At 44.7% G+C, this 17077-nt stretch overlaps 1 protein-coding gene across 1 annotated transcript in view; it reads left to right on the top strand.

The window, feature by feature from the left end:
• Positions 1-17077, top strand: part of Htt (huntingtin) — a 111560-nt gene that overhangs the window by 37285 nt on the left and 57198 nt on the right. Inside the window, exons 11-25 of the mRNA XM_090343888.1 lie at positions 396-476; positions 1521-1861; positions 3237-3360; positions 3582-3700; positions 4438-4549; positions 4755-4892; positions 5811-5969; positions 6058-6155; positions 8080-8219; positions 9629-9692; positions 9932-10032; positions 10527-10673; positions 13026-13146; positions 13869-13945; positions 16475-16626. Of these exons, the coding sequence (XP_090200014.1) occupies positions 396-476; positions 1521-1861; positions 3237-3360; positions 3582-3700; positions 4438-4549; positions 4755-4892; positions 5811-5969; positions 6058-6155; positions 8080-8219; positions 9629-9692; positions 9932-10032; positions 10527-10673; positions 13026-13146; positions 13869-13945; positions 16475-16626 (1974 nt within the window). The remainder of the gene's footprint in view (positions 1-395; positions 477-1520; positions 1862-3236; positions 3361-3581; positions 3701-4437; positions 4550-4754; positions 4893-5810; positions 5970-6057; positions 6156-8079; positions 8220-9628; positions 9693-9931; positions 10033-10526; positions 10674-13025; positions 13147-13868; positions 13946-16474; positions 16627-17077) is intronic.

Raw genomic sequence — 17077 nt, 5'->3', positions numbered from 1 at the left:
TATATATAAATTCTGATGTACTATTGGAGTACATAGATATTCTAAGGACTAAGGATCTCTTCAGCCAAGGTTTGCCATTTATTTTAAGGTTAAATGGTAGTATAAATTATTTAACAGAAACAGCAATAAAATCAGCTATTAAAGTATTTTGTATTACAGCTTGAGAACCACTGCTTTTTATTTTTTTTCCTTTTGGGTTTATTGATTTTTATAGTATTCTGAACATTATATTTTATCATTCTTTGTGTTTATCATGCTGGAGATATAAAATATATATGATAATAAACTATGAAAGTAAAGGAAAATGCTTAGAATTTTCAGCTTACCATCCATTTATTCATTTCTCAAAGTTCTTATTTTTAGCAGAGTTTTTATATTGCTGCATTATTTACTAGGCAAAATACTGTTAGGAGAAGAAGAAGCCTTGGAAGATGACTCAGAATCGAGGTCTGACGTCAGCAGCTCAGCTTTTGCAGGTAGTTTTTGCTAATGAATGGCTGGTGTTGGGGTTTACAGGTCTGCTGCCCACCACCTCGGTCCTCCCCTGGTACCTCAGCAAGTAGATTGTGCCAGCCTGCCCAAGTAGCGGGTACTTCAGCTGCTCCTACTGTGTTTCCTCTGAAGGGCGGATGACTAGGTGTTCTTCTTCTAGGATATTTTAAAGCTACTTTACCTCCCTGAGCCTAAATCTGTTTGAGCAGCGATGGACTTAATGTAGATAGTTTTACTTGTGTAATCCTACCCAAAATAATGTTTTTAGGTCAATGAAAACCAGGTATTTTTGGGGAAAAGAAATCTAATACCAGTGGCAGTTTTTTTACTTATTTATTTAATGAAATAAAAGTATATTTTTTGATTACACAAATGAAAAAGCTAACAAAAATTTACATCTATGTGTAAAATTCATGACCCAGTTGCCCCTAGAGTGACTGCTGCCTCTAGGCAGATGTAATTTTCTTTTTTTTTATCTTTTATTTATTTTTTTTTGCCAGTCCTGGGCTTGAGCTCAGGGCCTGAGCACTGTCCTTAGACTTTCTCAAGGCTAGAGCTCTACCACTTGAGCCTCAGCACCACTTCCGGCTTTTTTCTATGTATGTGATACTGAGGAGTCAAACCCAGGTCTTCATGCATGCTAGGCAAGCACTCTACCACTAGGCCAAACTCCTAGCCCTGTTGTAATTTTCTTTTTATGTAAAGTTTATTGTCTTAAATGAGAAATCGAAAACGGAACCTGAAAATGTAGTTTGCCTTAATCCTTGAGCGGGAAGAAGGCATGTCGTCTCCCCCCCACAGCTGAGGTGGTTTTCAGGTTGTCCTCATCCCGTGTGTTTGTCTAGTCAGGTTGGAGTTGCTGCTTACAAACTTGAACTTTGATCCTTGATACTATGTGTAACATTTTAAAGGGTAAATTTTCATAAGGCAATTGTCTAAAATGCCATTTTAATTTTTGTTTTGCACATCTTGGTTCCCTGGTGGATGTTTCCACCAGCCGTTTGACAGAGGCATTTCTCTGTGTTTAGCCTCCGTGAAGGGTGAGGTTGGTGGAGAGCTGGCTGCCTCTTCTGGGGTCTCGACTCCTGGGTCTGCGGGCCAGGACATCATCACGGAACAGCCTCGGTCGCAGCACACGCTGCAGGCAGACTCTGTGGACCTCTCTGGCTGTGACTTGACTAGTGCTGCCACCGATGGGGACGAGGAGGACATCCTGAGCCACAGCTCCAGCCAGATTAGCGCGGTGCCATCTGACCCTGCCCTGGACCTGAATGATGGAACCCAGGCCTCCTCACCCATCAGTGACAGCTCCCAGACCACCACTGAAGGGCCGGACTCAGCTGTGACACCTTCGGACAGTGCTGAAATCGTGAGTAGACAGACGTGGCCTCTTTCTGTGGGGGACAGGCTATCTTCCCGTCCTCATCTCCGAGGCCCACGAGGGGCTCATTTTTCTCATGCTATCTACCAATACCAGTATAATAATAATAAAAAAAAAATCGGCAGTTTTTATTGAAAAAAAGTTTCTGTGTGTGTGCTGATCCTGGACCTTGAATTCAGGGCCTGAATATTGTCCCTGAGCTTTTTTAATGGTGGCACTCTACCCACTTGAGTCTTCGCTCCACTTCTGGCTTTTTTGGGGTAGTTAATTGGATGTAAGGGTCTCACCAGCTTTCCTGCCTGGGCTGGCTTTGAACTGTGATCTTCAGATCTCAGTTGCCTGCGTAGCTTGGATTACAGGTGTGAGCCACCAGCGCCTGGCTGCCATCTCAAATGATTGACAGAGTTTGACCCTGGTTCATACCTGAAGGAAGCAGCTTATTGTTTTTCTGCATTGCTTATGGCAGTAAAAAATAAGGTTTGTTATATTTACGAAGTATACTTGACTTTTTTTTTTTGATAGTACTAGGGTTTGAACTTTTGAACTCAGGGTCTCACAATTGTCAGAGAAGAGCTTTACCACTTGAGACATGCTTCTAGTCTTGTTTTGCGTTCATTGTTTTTGATGTCAGGTCTCTCTGCCTTCCTGGGTGAGAGAACCCTGCACCTCCCCATAATTGCTGGGCACATAGGTGTGGGCCATGACCACACTCTCCGTGGGTGTGGATTCTCACGGGCATTTTCCTTGGGCCCACCTGGAACCACCATGGTCTCCCAGTCTCAGCTTCTCACATAGCATGGGATGAAAGACACATGAGTTGAGGAAGGGTCTTGTGAGATTTTCTACCTGGGCTGCCTCTAACTGCATCCCTCCTGATCTCAGTCTAAGATTGTTGGCGACATTTAACTTTCTTTAAGACCTTCTTAGGTCCTAGTTAAATAATTAAATATTCTTCAGGAGCTGTGCTCCTGGCCCCTAGGGTTTGGTTTTTTTGTTTGTCTTCATTTCTAATTTATGATAAAATTTGTTCACAAAGACAACATTATTTTGTATTTTTGTCTGTTGTTAGACCAGGCTGGTCTTGAAATCACGTTCCTCCTGCGTGCTGAATTACAGGTGCCCATTACAACGCCCATTTCTAGACTGAGCTTTCTTTAGAATTCTTAGAGCTGTAAGATCTTTTCACGTTGCAGTTGTGGAACGTGGTAATCAGCTCTTAGGCGTTTGCACACATGCCCCAAGTGTGCTGAAGCAAGGCTCGTTGTCTCCTGTACATGTAACAAGCCCTGGGTGTCTGCCTTGTCCCTCGGGTAGTTCCTGGCGATCACACTTCCGGTGCTCACAGCTGCCTCACTTGTGGTAGGTGTTAGATGGTGCCGACGGCCAGTATCCCGGCATGCAGCTTGGCCCGCCACAGGAGGAGGACGAGGGAGCTGCGTGCATTCTTCCTGGCGGGGAGTCCAGTGCTTTCAGAAACTCTTCGCTGGGTAAGGGGCCTTCAGATGGTCCATGTCCTTCTCACCCCAGGACGTCTTAGTCTCATCTTCACGTCCAAGGAGAAACCATTCCATTCTTGGTTTTGTGAGTTGCAACTAGCAGATGAAAGTGACTGATTTATGTATGGCTATATTCGATCCAATCCTGTATTTTTATGTTATCTTTTGGGAAATATGCACTCATCACTTAACCTTATTTTCTCTTTTTAAAGCACTTCAGAAGGCACAGTTATTGGAAAACATGGGTCACAGCAGGCAGCTTTCTGACAGCAGTGTAGATAAATTTGTATCGCGAGATGAAGTCTCTGAACCCAGTGATCCAGAAAACAAGGTGAGTTCTACGGCCTGTGGTGCGTCTGATGCCTGTTGAAAGCCCCCTGGCTTCTGTTGCCCCTGGGTACTGCAGTTCAGTGCTGGCTTTTCCTCCCTCCCTCCCAAGCACTTGCCACTCTCCTATTCTTCCATCTCTAGGAATTCTACCCAGATAGTTAAAGATGCTGACTTCTGCCGCCTTTAAAAATCCTCCCCAGCAGGTCTGGCCTGCACTGAGCTTTGCCTTGCCTGATTTCTTGCATATACCGAACTGTTTAAAATATCTCTTTATATCATTTGTCTTTGTCATGCAATTGTACTGTCTTCCCAGTTGTTTTTAAATTCCTTGGAGACAAGGAATGTATTTTATAGTTTAATTGCACCAGTCACAACTGCATTTTTTTAACTTCTTTCCTATTTCTCTAACCTTTAGGCTTCTGTGAGTTTCTCCTTTGTCCTAAGTATTTTCAGCTTGTCCTGTGAAAACCTACTTGAGAAGCCGTTACTAAATACATAGCCTTGGCTCATTTCTTGTGTGCTGAGCCTGTCCCCTTTTATTTTGCTGGTATTCATTTGAACTTGAAGCCTTGGCACTTACTAGGCAAGTGTACAACCCTTGAGCCAGACCTCCATCTTTGTTGAGGTAGGATTTTGTTCCTTTGTCCAGGCCAGGACCTATGAGGACCTGGGATTACAGGTCTGTATTTATGAGTTCTTCAATTCAAAGACAAACAAGCATCTCCTTCTCTGTTCTAGCCCTGCCGAATCAAAGGTGATATAGGACATTCTACCGATGATGATTCTGCTCCTCTGGTCCACTGTGTTCGCCTTTTATCTGCATCATTTTTGTTAACAGGGGAAAAGAATGGTAAGCACAGGAAGGCAGTGCAGAGTTGAAGAGATGTTGGAGATCTCAGAGGGCAATTTGGAGTTCAGTTTTCGCTTCATTATTAGTGTAGCTTTGCTCGCCCTGATGGAGGGGAGAAGGTGGGAAATTGTAGAGACAAGCGGTGAATAGAATCTAGCTTTGTTTGTCGGTCAAGGCTAAGTTGACTTGGGTGATTTCCTTGCAGTGCTGGTTCCAGACCGAGACGTGAGGGTCAGTGTCAAAGCCCTGGCCCTCAGCTGTGTTGGAGCAGCCGTGGCCCTGCATCCAGAGTCTTTTTTCAGCAAACTTTATAAAGTGCCCCTGGATCCCGCGGAGTACCCTGGTATGCTCAAAGATTCCTCTGTCTTTCACATCTAAGTCTTGCTTAAAGGAGACTGATCGCAAATTGTATTGGATTTGATTTTAGATTTAGTGCAAGAAGCATTTTGAGTTGATTTTTGTCATTTGGACTGTGTTGTAGCTGTCCATGGACATATCGGTGGTACTCTTCTTAGTTTTATGGTCCCCTCTAAATGCTGTGTTTATAGGTGAAACACACAAAACACAAAGTAAAAGTCTGGGAACCACAGAGTGACACACACACACACACACACACACACACACACACACACGCACACGCACACTACACATGAGCCTGTGCTGTCCTTTCTTCTCAGCTGGTCAGACGTCAGTGGAGCTAAGCACTGCAGGCCTCAATGTCATGGTGGAGTAGAAACTATTTTTTGCGTTCTTTCTCTTGCATAAGCGAGTAAAATGGTACTTTAAAATTGTTAAGTAAGCAAGTAGTGAGTTGAGGTTCTCCCATCTTTATTTTAAAATAAAATTTTGGGGATTTGGATTATTGCCTGGCAGCCTGGATTTACAGTCCCACAAAGCATTTGTCTTGAGAAATCAGTGATAAGTTGAACCCAGAACTCTTAAACCCCATAACATTTTTTTTCCCCTTGCCAGTCCTGGGCCTTGAACTCACTGCTGGGCTTTCTCAAGGCTAATGCTCTACCTCTTGAGATACAGCACCATGTCTGGCTTTTTCTATGCATGTGGTACCAAGGAACTGAACCCAGGGCTTCATGCATGCTAGGCAAGCACTCTACCTCTAGGCCAAACTCCCAGCCCAACCATTTTTTTTTTCCAGTCCAGTCACTTACATATTTGGAATGCTAATTTTTCTACCTTCTGAGAATTAAACGTTTGAAGTAGAACGTTGATGGTGGGATGACTGAGAATCATGTTTCCACAGAGGAGCAGTATGTCTCAGACATCTTGAACTACATCCATCATGGAGACCCCCAGGTCAGAGGAGCCACTGCCATTCTCTGTGGGACACTCACCTGCTCCATCCTCAGCCGGTCCCGCTTCCATGTGGGGGACTGGCTGGGCACTGTCCGCGTCCTGACAGGTAACGCACGCTTTCAGGGTCGCCTTTTCTGGAAGTCTTCCATTGTTGACATTTCCATGAAAATGTTCGTTCCTATTCTCCTGGTCAGGAAATAGGTTTTCTTTGGCAGACTGCATTCCGTTGCTGAGGAAAACTTTGAAGGATGAGTCTTCCGTTACCTGCAAGTTGGCCTGTACAGCTGTGAGGGTGAGTGCCACTTCTTCTGTAACTTTCTTTAATCAGTGGAGTTTACCCCATTGTTACTGTTACAATTAGAGTGTAAGAAGAAGTATTTCTTCATCTTCTAAGACCAAACACTGGCATCTGTGTATGCCAGTTCTATTTAGAAGCTATTAAAGCTTAAATAAATGTTTAAAAATTCTTTGAGGGCTGGGAGCGTAGCCTAGTGGTAATGTGCTCAGCTAGCATACATAAAGCCCTGAGTTTATTTCCTCCATACCACATACTCAGAAGAAGCTGGAAGTGGCGCTGTGGATCAAGTGGCAGAACAGTAGCCTTGAGCAAAAAGTGACCAAGGACAGTGCCTCAGGCCCTGAGTTCAAGCCCCAAGATTGGCACACACACACACAAAAAATCTTGAAATATTTTTGAAATACCTTTCTGCTAAATGGTATGTTTAGAATTACAGCATGCTGTTATTAAATGTAAAATCTGTTAGATAACAAAAAAAAACTGTATTAAGCCAATACATAGAATATTGAATAAATTGAGCCATAGGGATTATGCTCTGTGTGTGTGTTTGAGAGAGGGAGGGAGTGAGAGAGGGAAAGAGAGAGGGAGGGAAAGAGAGAGAGAGAGAGAGAGAGAGAGAGAGAGAGAGAGAGAGAGAGAGGAGAGAGAGAGGGTGAGAGAGGGAGGGAAAGAGAGAGGGAGAGAGAGGGAGAGGGAGGGAGGGAGGGAAGGAGAAAGAGAGAGAGAGAGAGAGAGAGAGAGAGAGAGAAACAGAGTCAGAGTCAGAAAGATACTGATACTGGGGCTTGAACTCATGCCTGAGTGCTGTCCCTTAGGTTTTTTTTGCTGAAGAGTAGCACTCTACATTTGAACCACAGCTTCACTTTCAGAGTTTTGGTGGTTGACTGGAAATAAGAGTCTCACAGACTTTCCAGTGTGGACTGAATTTAAACTTTAATCCTCAGAGCTCAGCCCCGAGTAGGATTACAGGTGTGCGCTATCAGTGCCTGGATGTTTCACCCTACTTCTTATCTTGTAGTTTTATTTTAAAATATAATTGTATTGTTATCATTAGGGTGTTGTACAGAGGGGTTACCATTTTGTAAGTTAGGTAATGTAGTAATGAATACATTACTTTTTTTGGACAAAGTTATCCCAATTTCTTGATTTTAGTGAAATAAAGTATATACTATGAATATCCCATCTTGAAATTTAAAAACCACTTGTAATCCTAGCTACTCAGCTCTGAGGATTGTGGTTCAAAGCTAGTCAAGACAGGAAAGTTTGAGACTTTCTTCTCCAATTAATCATAAAAAATCCAGAAGTGGCATGTGGCTCAAGTGGTAGAGTGCTAGCCTTGAGCAAAAGAAGCTCAGGGACAGCGCCAAGACAGTGAGCTCAAGTTCCAGTACCACCAAACAACAATAGTGGTACTACACAAGAGGTGCAGGTGCTGTTCCAGGGGCTGGGAATGCTGCTTAGTGGTCGAGTTCTTGCCTGACGTTTGTGAAGCCCTGGATTCCATTCCTCAGTGCCGCATACACAGAAAAAGCTGGAAGTGGTGCTGTGGCTCAAGTGGTAGAACACTAGCCTTGAGCAAAAGAAGCTTAGGAACAGTGCCCAGACCCTGAGTTCAAGCCCCAAGACTGGCCAATAAAAAGATGGCTGGGAATAGCCTAGTAGTAGAGTGTTTGCCTAGCATGCATGAATCCCTGGGTTTGACTCCTCAGTACCTCATACACAGAAAAAGCTGGAAGTGGTGCTGTGGCTCAAGTGGTAGAGCACTAGCCTTGAGAAAGCTGGAGGACAATGCCTAATCCCTGAGTTCAAGCCCTAGGACTGGCAAAGACAGGGAAAAAAAAAAAAGGCTGTTCTAAGAGCGTCTAGGATTGCTACAACGAGGCTGTGCATGGGCCAACCTGCTCACCTGCGTTTCCAGCACTGTGTCATGAGTCTCTGCAGCAGCAGTTACAGTGACCTGGGACTGCAGTTGCTTATCGATGTGCTGTCTCTGAGGAATAGCTCCTATTGGCTGGTGAGGACAGAGCTATTGGAAACGCTTGCTGAGATCGACTTCAGGTAAGTGAATCCAGTTCAAATTCAGACGTTCAGATTGTGATGCAAACGACTGGGATGATTTTTGTCATCAGAAACCTCAATAGTTGAGGCAGAGGACAGTGATTTGTGTTCTCTACAGTAGCCTTTTGTTGAACTTTGCCCTGTGGTTGGACATTTTAAATGAGGCATAGGGTTTTTTAGTAGTCTTGAGTTATTGGATTTTCTAGGCACATGTAAAATGAGCTCTGGATTTTATTTATTTATTTATTTATTTATTTTTGGCAGTCAGTGCCTGGTCACTGTCCTTGGGCTTACCTCAAGGTTACTACTCTACTACTTGAACCACAGCACCACGTCCACCTTTTCTGTGTATGTGGTACAAAGGAATCAAACCCAGGGCTTCATCCATGCTAGGCAAGCACTCTACCACTAGGCCAAACTCCTGGCCCAGAGCTCTGCATTTTTTTCCACCTTTGTCTTAAGCTTTAAAAAAAAAAATGTAGATTAAAAAAAAATCAATTCTGCTTGTTTATGATGTACTATCATTGTATTTCTGAACTTAAAGGAGTCAACTGATTTGTATTTTTTTACAATTAAAAAATAACATGTTTTGTTTTAACTTTAATTTTCTCAGAGTAGGCTTGCTTGAGGTGCTTTCTTTCAGAAAAGTCCCTAAAAAGGGAAATCACATACCTCTGTAATCCAAGTGGTGTTTTCTTATTTTTATTTTTTTGCTTTGAGGTACTCAGGATGGAATCCAGGGCTTCTCTATCACTGAGCAACATTCCCAGTCCTCCAGTGGGGTTTTTGTTCCTTTATTTGATTTTAAAGCCACAGGCCAGGAGTTTGGCCTAGTGGTAGCGTGCTCACTTAGCATGCACGAAGACCCAGGTTTGATTCCTCGGCACCACATACATAGAAAAAAGCTGGAAGTAGTGCTGTTGCTCAAGTGGTAGAGCTCTAGCCTTGAGAAAGTCCAAGGACAGGGCTCAGGCCCTGAGCTCAAGCCCTAGGACTGGCGCAAAATAAATAAACTTAAAGCCACGATAAGCCCTGTGGGTTATTTCTGTTCTATCTTCGGGGCAGATCTTGCTGTTGTCCTGCAGTGAGGGGTGTGGAGCAAGGTGCTTGGCACGCTGGTAGGTGGGGTAGTGTGCAGGAGGCCTTTGAGCTCAGTTTTCGGGCAGGATTGGAGTCCTTGACATAGAAGATGTGTATTTTGATGAAAAACCGTTTACCAAGCTCCACCATAGTGAGTCTGAAACTGTGGAAGGAATGTAAGTCCAGTTTTAGATCTGTCATTTCAAGGCGTGGCTGCCAGAGGAAAGCTGGGTGAACAGCCTTAATGTTCATGTCTGAGCTACAGGGTGGCACTGAGGGCTTTGCTGAGTGACTGAAGGACTTCATTGTTGAATATGTTCTTTTGTTAGGCTGGTGAGCTTTTTGGAGGCAAAAGCGGAAAGCTTGCACAGAGGGGCTCATCACCACACAGGGGTAAGCGTTTTGCTCTGGAGCCTGAGCCCTCCCTTCCAGGAACCCAGAGTTCCTGGGCCCTTCCCAGGGTGTCTTTGTGTGACAGACACAGTTTGCGGTCGTGATGACAGTTGTGACTGTTCGGTGTCGACATAGGACTAGTAATCTTAGGCTTTTCCTCACTAACTTTCTATGATATTTCCCCTCCAATGTGGTCGGGTAGAGAGATGATGTTGATCTTTACATCTGCCTCTCTAAAGCTTTTAAAGCTGCAGGAACGAGTGCTCAATAACGTGGTCATCTATCTGCTCGGGGATGAAGACCCCAGGGTGCGACATGTTGCTGCAGCCACATTAGTAAGGTATTTTCAGCCATTCTATTCTTCACCATAAAAAATATTGCTAGAAGAATTCAAAATGATAATTTCGGGGCCAGGAATTTGGCCTGGTGGTAGAGCGCTTGCCTAGCATGCACAAAGACCCAGCTTCGATTCCTTGATACCACATATGTAGAAAAGCCAGAACTGGTGCTTCGGCTCAAGTGGTAGAGCACTAACCTTGAGGAAATCCCAAGGACAGTGCTCAGGCCTGGAGTTCAGTCCCCAGGACTGGCAAAAAAAAAAAAAAAGAATTTAAAATGATAATTAGAAAAACAAAGTACTAACCTTGTACTGTAAACATAATGTTTTCACTGTCAGCATTTTGAAATGTAGAGAGTAACACTAGGAAAGGAATAAAAATCAGCAGCCTGGAGGTCATGGAAAGGCTGGACGGTAGCCAGCTGCCGGGGGAAGGGTTGTGAGCATGGGTGAGTCTCACGTGCTTCCTGAGTAACTCAGCCTTGCTTTCATGGTAGGCTGGTTCCAAAGCTGTTTTATAAGTGTGACCAAGGACAGGCTGATCCCGTGGTGGCTGTGGCAAGAGATCAAAGCAATGTTTACCTGAAGCTGCTCATGCATGAGACACAGCCTCCGTCGCACTTCTCTGCCAGCACCATTACCAGGTACTCTGCCCAGCTGCCCCAGCTTCTTCTGAGGCCTGCTTTCTCCTTTCTGAAAACACAGGCTTTTGCTCTGGGTAGTGTGGCTCATCTTCCTGTGAACGGCTATCTATCTGCATCTGGTGTTGTCATTCTGCACTGCTGCATCCGATGAATGACGTGATTGGTCTTGAGTAATGACAGCTTCTTCTTTTTTTTTTTTGCCAGTCCTGGGCTTGAGCTCAGGGCTTGAGCACTGTCCTTGGACTTTCTCAAGGCTAGAGCTCTACCACTTGAGCCTCAGCACCACTTCTGGCTTTTTTCTATGTATGTGGTACAGAGAAATTGAGGTCAGATCTTCGTGAATGCTAGGCAAGCACCCTACCACTAGCCAAACTCCTGGCCCGACATCCTCATTTTTGTGTGGGAATGTCCATCTGAACATTTGTCCATTTGAAAATTCACACTGCGTTAGTGTCCCTTCTGAGAGTTCAGCTCTGTGAAGAGCGTGCCTGGCAGTGCTTAGGTGGGGTAGACTAATGGAGAGTGTAGCCTGTGGGGACATGCCTAACTCAGTGAAATGCACTGGTGCCTCTGGACAGGTGCTCTGCTGCTTGAACCAAGCATCTAGTTCTTTTTGCCTTGGTTCTTTTTGACATATGGCTTCTTTTTTTTTTTTTTTTTGCCAGTTCTGGGCTTGAGCTCAGGGCCTGAGCACTGTCCTTGGACTTTCTCAAGGCTAGAGCTCTACCACTTGAGCCTCAGCACCACTTCCAGCTTTTTTATATGTATGTGGTACCAAGGAATCGAACCCAGGTCTTCGCTCATGCTAGGCAAGCACTTTAACCACTAGGCCAGACTCCCGGCCCGACATATGACTTCTTGACAGTCAGCTGTATTTACTTAGGTGCTGTAGAGTAGGCATGTTTAACCAATAGTTTCTGCCATGTTTCTCACTGAATTCTACTCTTTTAGAATCTAAGTGGAAAGATAAACCAGATTCTCCTTAGTTTTGTTGCTGAGTTTATCTGGACAGAGCACTGAGCAACACAAAAGTGAGTCAGATTTAAACCACTAGAGCTAGATTTAAACCACTCAGAGCTAGATTCTAACGTAGAGGTAGACAGGGGGGCACAAATGGAATGTGGAAGAAGTGCCTTGGGACTTCAGTAGTAGAGACTCTGGATGCTCTGACCAAAGAGAGGTTGCACTGGTTTAAAGAGGATGTGGCCCCAGAGCTGCAGTGCAAGTGGGGGAGGCACCTGGTGGAAGAAGAGGGATAGCCTGTACTCCAAATGATGACCAAACTTACCTCTGTGCCTGCTTTTCTCTTCCTCCTCTCTGTTTCCCTCTCCCTCTCCTCCCTCCCTCCCTCCCTCCCTCCCTCTCTCTATCTCTCTCTCTCTCTCTCTCCCTCCCTCCTTTCCTCCTCTCCCTCCTCCTCTCCCCACTTTCTTGCCCTCTTTCCCCCTCTCCTTTTTCTTTGCTGTGCTGGCGATCTTATGGTTTTTTGCATGTTAGGCAAATACTTCACCACTGAACAAATCCCCAACCCTATTTCCATCCTCTTTAAATCAAAAGTCAAGACTGCTTTACCTTTCTGACCTTCCATCTTAAACTTTCTTGGGTTGGTTGTGGGGCTTGACTGCAGGGCCTGGGCATGACTAGCCCTCTACCACTTGAGCCACAGTGCTACTTTTTGAGTAGTTACTTACAGATGAGAGGTTCATGGGGACTTTTCTGTTCAAGCAGGTTTTGGACTGCAGTCCGCCTGAGTAGCTAGGATTATAGATGTTGAGCCACCAGTGCCTGGCTTTTACAGTCTTAAACTATTTTTTTTGTCAGTCCCTGGACTTGAACTCAGGGCCTCAACACTGTCCTTAAGCTTTCTCAAGGCTAGAGTTCTACCACTTGAGCTGCAGCACTACTTTTGGCTTTTTCTATGTATATCGTACCAAGGAATTGAACCCAGGTTCTCATGCATACTAGGCAAGTACTCTACTACTTTGGGGGCCAATCTCCTGGCCCCTAGTCTTAAACTTTTAAGTACAGTTTAATCTTAATAATAATAAAAAGTCATATGCTTTACGAGTGCATTTTAAGGCGGGGCGCTGGTGGCTCAAGCCTGTAATCCTAGCTACTCAGGAGGCCGAGATCTGAGGATCAAGGTCCAAAGTCAGCCCAGGCACAGAAGTTCCTGGAACTCTCATCTTCAATGAACCACCAGAAAACCAGAAGTGGCACTGTGGCTCAAGTGGTGGAGTGCTTATTTTTGAGCTGAAGAGCCCAGGGATAGCCCCCAGGCCTAGAGGTCAAGCCCCATAACTGACAAAAAAAAAAAAGAGTACATATTAAGTCTTGTGTTTTTCTTTATAGAATGTATAGAGGTTATAGCTTACTACCAAGCATAACAGATGTCACCATGGAGAACAACCTGTCAAGAGTTATTGCTGCAGTGTCTCAGGAGCTTATCACGTCAACTACTAGGGCACTCACAGTAAGTCTTCTTGGTTGGGCTTGAGGAGATTGGTTCTAAATAGGAGATGATGTATGAGCAATCCTCTCCTGAGGCCCTTGCTAAAGGGAGCATGACGTATCAGCAGAATCTTAGGAACTAATTCAGTTAATTTAAGAAGACTTAAAATTGAAATAAAAACACTGTAATCTGAATTGGAAAGATAGCACCTCTGGTACAATTAACTTGGAGACCTTGTAGTTATTCTCAAGGGTAAATTAAAAGTACAAAGATAATCATGTAATATAATCATATTATGATCTAACATTGGACTCTGATGTCTAAAAACTAAGAATGAGTACATTATGATTAAATTATATATATACCAATATACTGTATATTCATTAATACAATCCTTTGGAGAATTTTTAATGATATGGGGAGCTACAATCTGAATTCTCAGTGTTGAAAAAAAAAGGCAGACTCCTAAAGCATATAGAGGTGTTTACAGTTGGATCTCAGGCATGGAAAGTAACTGCTGGCCTCTCTCCACTGGGTGTAGTCACCCTTCTTTGGCGTGTGTGCCAGTTGTATCTTGACTACCAGTGTGTCTGTGGTAGGGGGAATGTTTTGTGATCATTCAGAGCTCTCAGCTCTTTTTCTGTTGTACTATTTATAAAGGGTAACATGAAGTTTAATTTGGTAAATGCTTTGTGGTGTTTGGGTGATTTCTTTCTTTCTTTCTTTCCTTCTTCCTTTGATAGTTTGGATGCTGTGAAGCTTTGTGTCTTCTTTCTGCAGCCTTTCCCGTTTGCATCTGGAGTTTAGGTTGGCATTGTGGGTATGTATTTTCCCCGGCTTGTAGTTGTCAGAAACTATATGGACATGCATGATTACTGGAATACCTTTTTATGTCTTCTGCCTGCTAGAGTACTTTTTTTGCCGTTAGTTATGTGAACAGTAGTGAAAGGGAGGGTCTGTGTTGATACAGTTGTAACTCTTAACAAACACTAGGTACCTTTCAGACCCTGAAGGTCTCTGCACATCTGAAGATGTGACCTGTGAGTTCACTGGAGGGAGTTCCAGACACTAGCAGAAGACTTTTCCCAGTGGCTTGTTTCCACACAATAGTTAGCTATGGACAAATATAATCTCTAGAATACAATAGGATGAACTTGAAGGCTGTACTTTAGGAGCCCTTGCATGTTGTGTTAGCACTTACCATGAAAAAATAATTTTTAGGGCTGGGAGTTTGGCTTAGTGGTAGAGTGCTTGCCTAGCATGCACAAAGACGCGGGCTTCACTCCTTGGTACCACATACATAGAAAAGCTGGAAGTGATGTTATGGCTCAAGTGGTAGATCACTGGCCTTGAGAAAACCAAGGAGAGTACTCAGATCCTGAATTCAGAAAGGAAAAAAAAAAAGAAATTTCTGCTAGTAAACAGCCTGTTGGCCTCTGGATAAGTGTTTGTTTGTTTTCGTTTGTTTGTTTTGTCCTTTGGGGGGGTTCATGGGGCTTGAACTCTGCCTGTGTGCGGTTCCCAGCTCTTCAGCCCAAGGCTACCACTGTGCCCTTGAGCCAAGCCCCACTTCCCGTTTTCTAGGGGTTAACTGGAGATAAGAGTCTCAGGTTCTTTTGTGCCCAGGTTGGCTTTCAACCTTGATTCTCAGCTCTCAGCCTCTGAGTAGCTAGGATTACAGGCGTGACCCACCACGCATGGCCTGGGAAAGTGTTTTTGTTTTATTATTTTTCCCCCTTTCTTTTTTTTTTTTTTTTTTTTTGCCAGTCCTGGGCTTGAGCTCAGGGCCTGAGCACTGTCCTTGGACTTTCTCAAGGCTAGAGCTCTACCACTTGAGCCTCAGCACCACTTCTGGCTTTTTTCTATATATGTGGTACCGAGGAATCGAACCTGGGTCTTCGTGCATGCTAGGCAAGCACTTTAACCACTAGGCCAAACTCCCGGCCCTTTCCCCCATTTCTTAATTTTCCATTGTAATGAATAGAGGATTACAGTTACATTTGCCATATAGTAGGTACATCTCACATGTTGATACCCCTTCTCATGTTTTTTTCCCCATTTCCCTCCCCCCACCCCTTCCCTTGGGAAAGGGTTTTGACTCTTGTGCAGCATTAAGAAGTAAACCTTGCTGGGCTTTGGGCTCTGGTGGCTCATGCCTGTAATTCTAGCCACTCAGGAGGCTGAGATCTGAGGCCCAAGGTTCAAAGCCCATAAGAGCAACAGGAAAGTCCATGAGACTCTTAGCTCCAATTAACCACCAGAAAACCGGAAGTGGCATTATGGCTCAAGGGGTAGAGCGATAGCCTTGAGCTGAACAGCTTAGGGACAATACCTAGGCTCAGAGTTAAAGTCCCATGACTGATTACCCCCCCCCCCAAAAAAAAAATGTGTGTGTGTGAACCCCATCCGTGTGCTGGTTATTGAGAGGAATTTTGATGACTCCTGTCATGCTTGACAGTAAAATGCAGACTTTCTGTGTCTCATTGTGTGGGTTGTATTCCTTTGTTGTTGTTGTTATTGGTTGTGGGGCTTGAACTCAGGTCCTGGGCACTGTCTCTAACTCTCTGTGTTCAAGGCTAGTGCTATGCCACTTGAACCACAGCATCACTTCATTTTTTAAGTGGGTAATTGGAAATAAGAGTTTCATGGGGACTTTTCTGCCCAGGCTGGCTTTGAACTGGGACTGCAATCCTCAGATTGCAGCCTTCTGAGTAGATAGGATTATAGGCATGATCTCTGGGCCTGAGAGGTGCCCCTGAGCTCTTCAGATCAAGGCTAGTGCTCTACAACTTGAGCCCCTGAGCCACTTCCATGATTGTATGCCCCCCACCCCCCCACCCCGGTCCTGGGGCTTGAACTCAGGGCCTGAGCACTGTGCTTGGCCTTTCTCAAGGCTATTGTTCTGCCACTTAAGCCACAGTGCCACTTCAGGCTTTTTCTATGTATGTAGTACTGAGGAATCAAACCCAGGTCTTTGTGCATGCTAAGCAAGCACTCTACCAGTAGGCCAAATTCCCAGCCCCCAGAATTGTATTCTTAATCTACAACAGTTGTGCTGTCAATATTTGTGAGAAAAGGAAAACAACTACAGGTTATAGTAGAGGTGCAGTCAAAAGTCAAAATTCATCAGAATAAACACATAGTTCTGCTTCTCTTAATCAGATCTACTACTCGATTTGTTTTCTCCAGTAGTTTTTAGGGAGCCGTGCTTCACAGGGAGGGTGATAGTTGTTCAGTTAACAATAGTAAAATGAACTTCTGAGCTGGTAGGACGTGTTCCTCACATGCCTTTATCCTGAGACTTGCTTGAAACTTCCCTGTCATTTTGCCTGTAACTGCCTTCTTCTAGAGCGCCCCCACTGAGCGCCTCCGACGACTCTAGGAAGAGCTGTACTGTGGGGATGGCCACCATGATTCTCACCTTGCTCTCATCAGCCTGGTTCCCCTTGGATCTCTCAGCCCATCAAGATGCCTTGGTTGTGGCTGGAAACTTGCTTGCAGGTATCAAGTTGGATAGAGTCTGCAGGACTTATCTCTGATTCCCTTATGGGGACAGGGAGCACACCAGGGAAAAGAATCCTTGGTCATTTTCCAGGATGGCTGGTTCCTTCAGTCCAGGTAGCTCAGAGGTGGCCTGCGTACGTGAATGTGTTGAGCGGCAGCTACTCTGTGCTGTGTGCTGCTGCATGGTGGAGGGCAGTGGTTTCTCATCCAGCCCCTTGGTGAGGTAAAGCTCCTTGGAGCTTAGTATGATCCTAGCTGTCATGTGCCAGGAATTGTCCAACGCCTTTGGAGCATTAGAGCATACTCTGTATGGGCTTCATTTTCAAGTTGATTGTAGACTGACAGAGGACTTATGCCAACTGGCAAGCAATAGCAGCACAGGGTAGCTGTGGATTCTGGCTGCCCTTTGGACAGTTTATGGAGCCAGCACACCGGGACGAGGCATTGA

The sequence above is a fragment of the Megascapheus bottae genome, chromosome 13, assembly GCF_031878675.1.
Source record: "Megascapheus bottae isolate mThoBot1 chromosome 13, mThoBot2.hap1, whole genome shotgun sequence".
Lineage (NCBI taxonomy): Eukaryota > Metazoa > Chordata > Mammalia > Rodentia > Geomyidae > Megascapheus > Megascapheus bottae.
The sequence above is the reverse complement of the archived record's forward strand: the minus strand, read 5'-3'. Positions and strand labels throughout refer to the sequence as shown.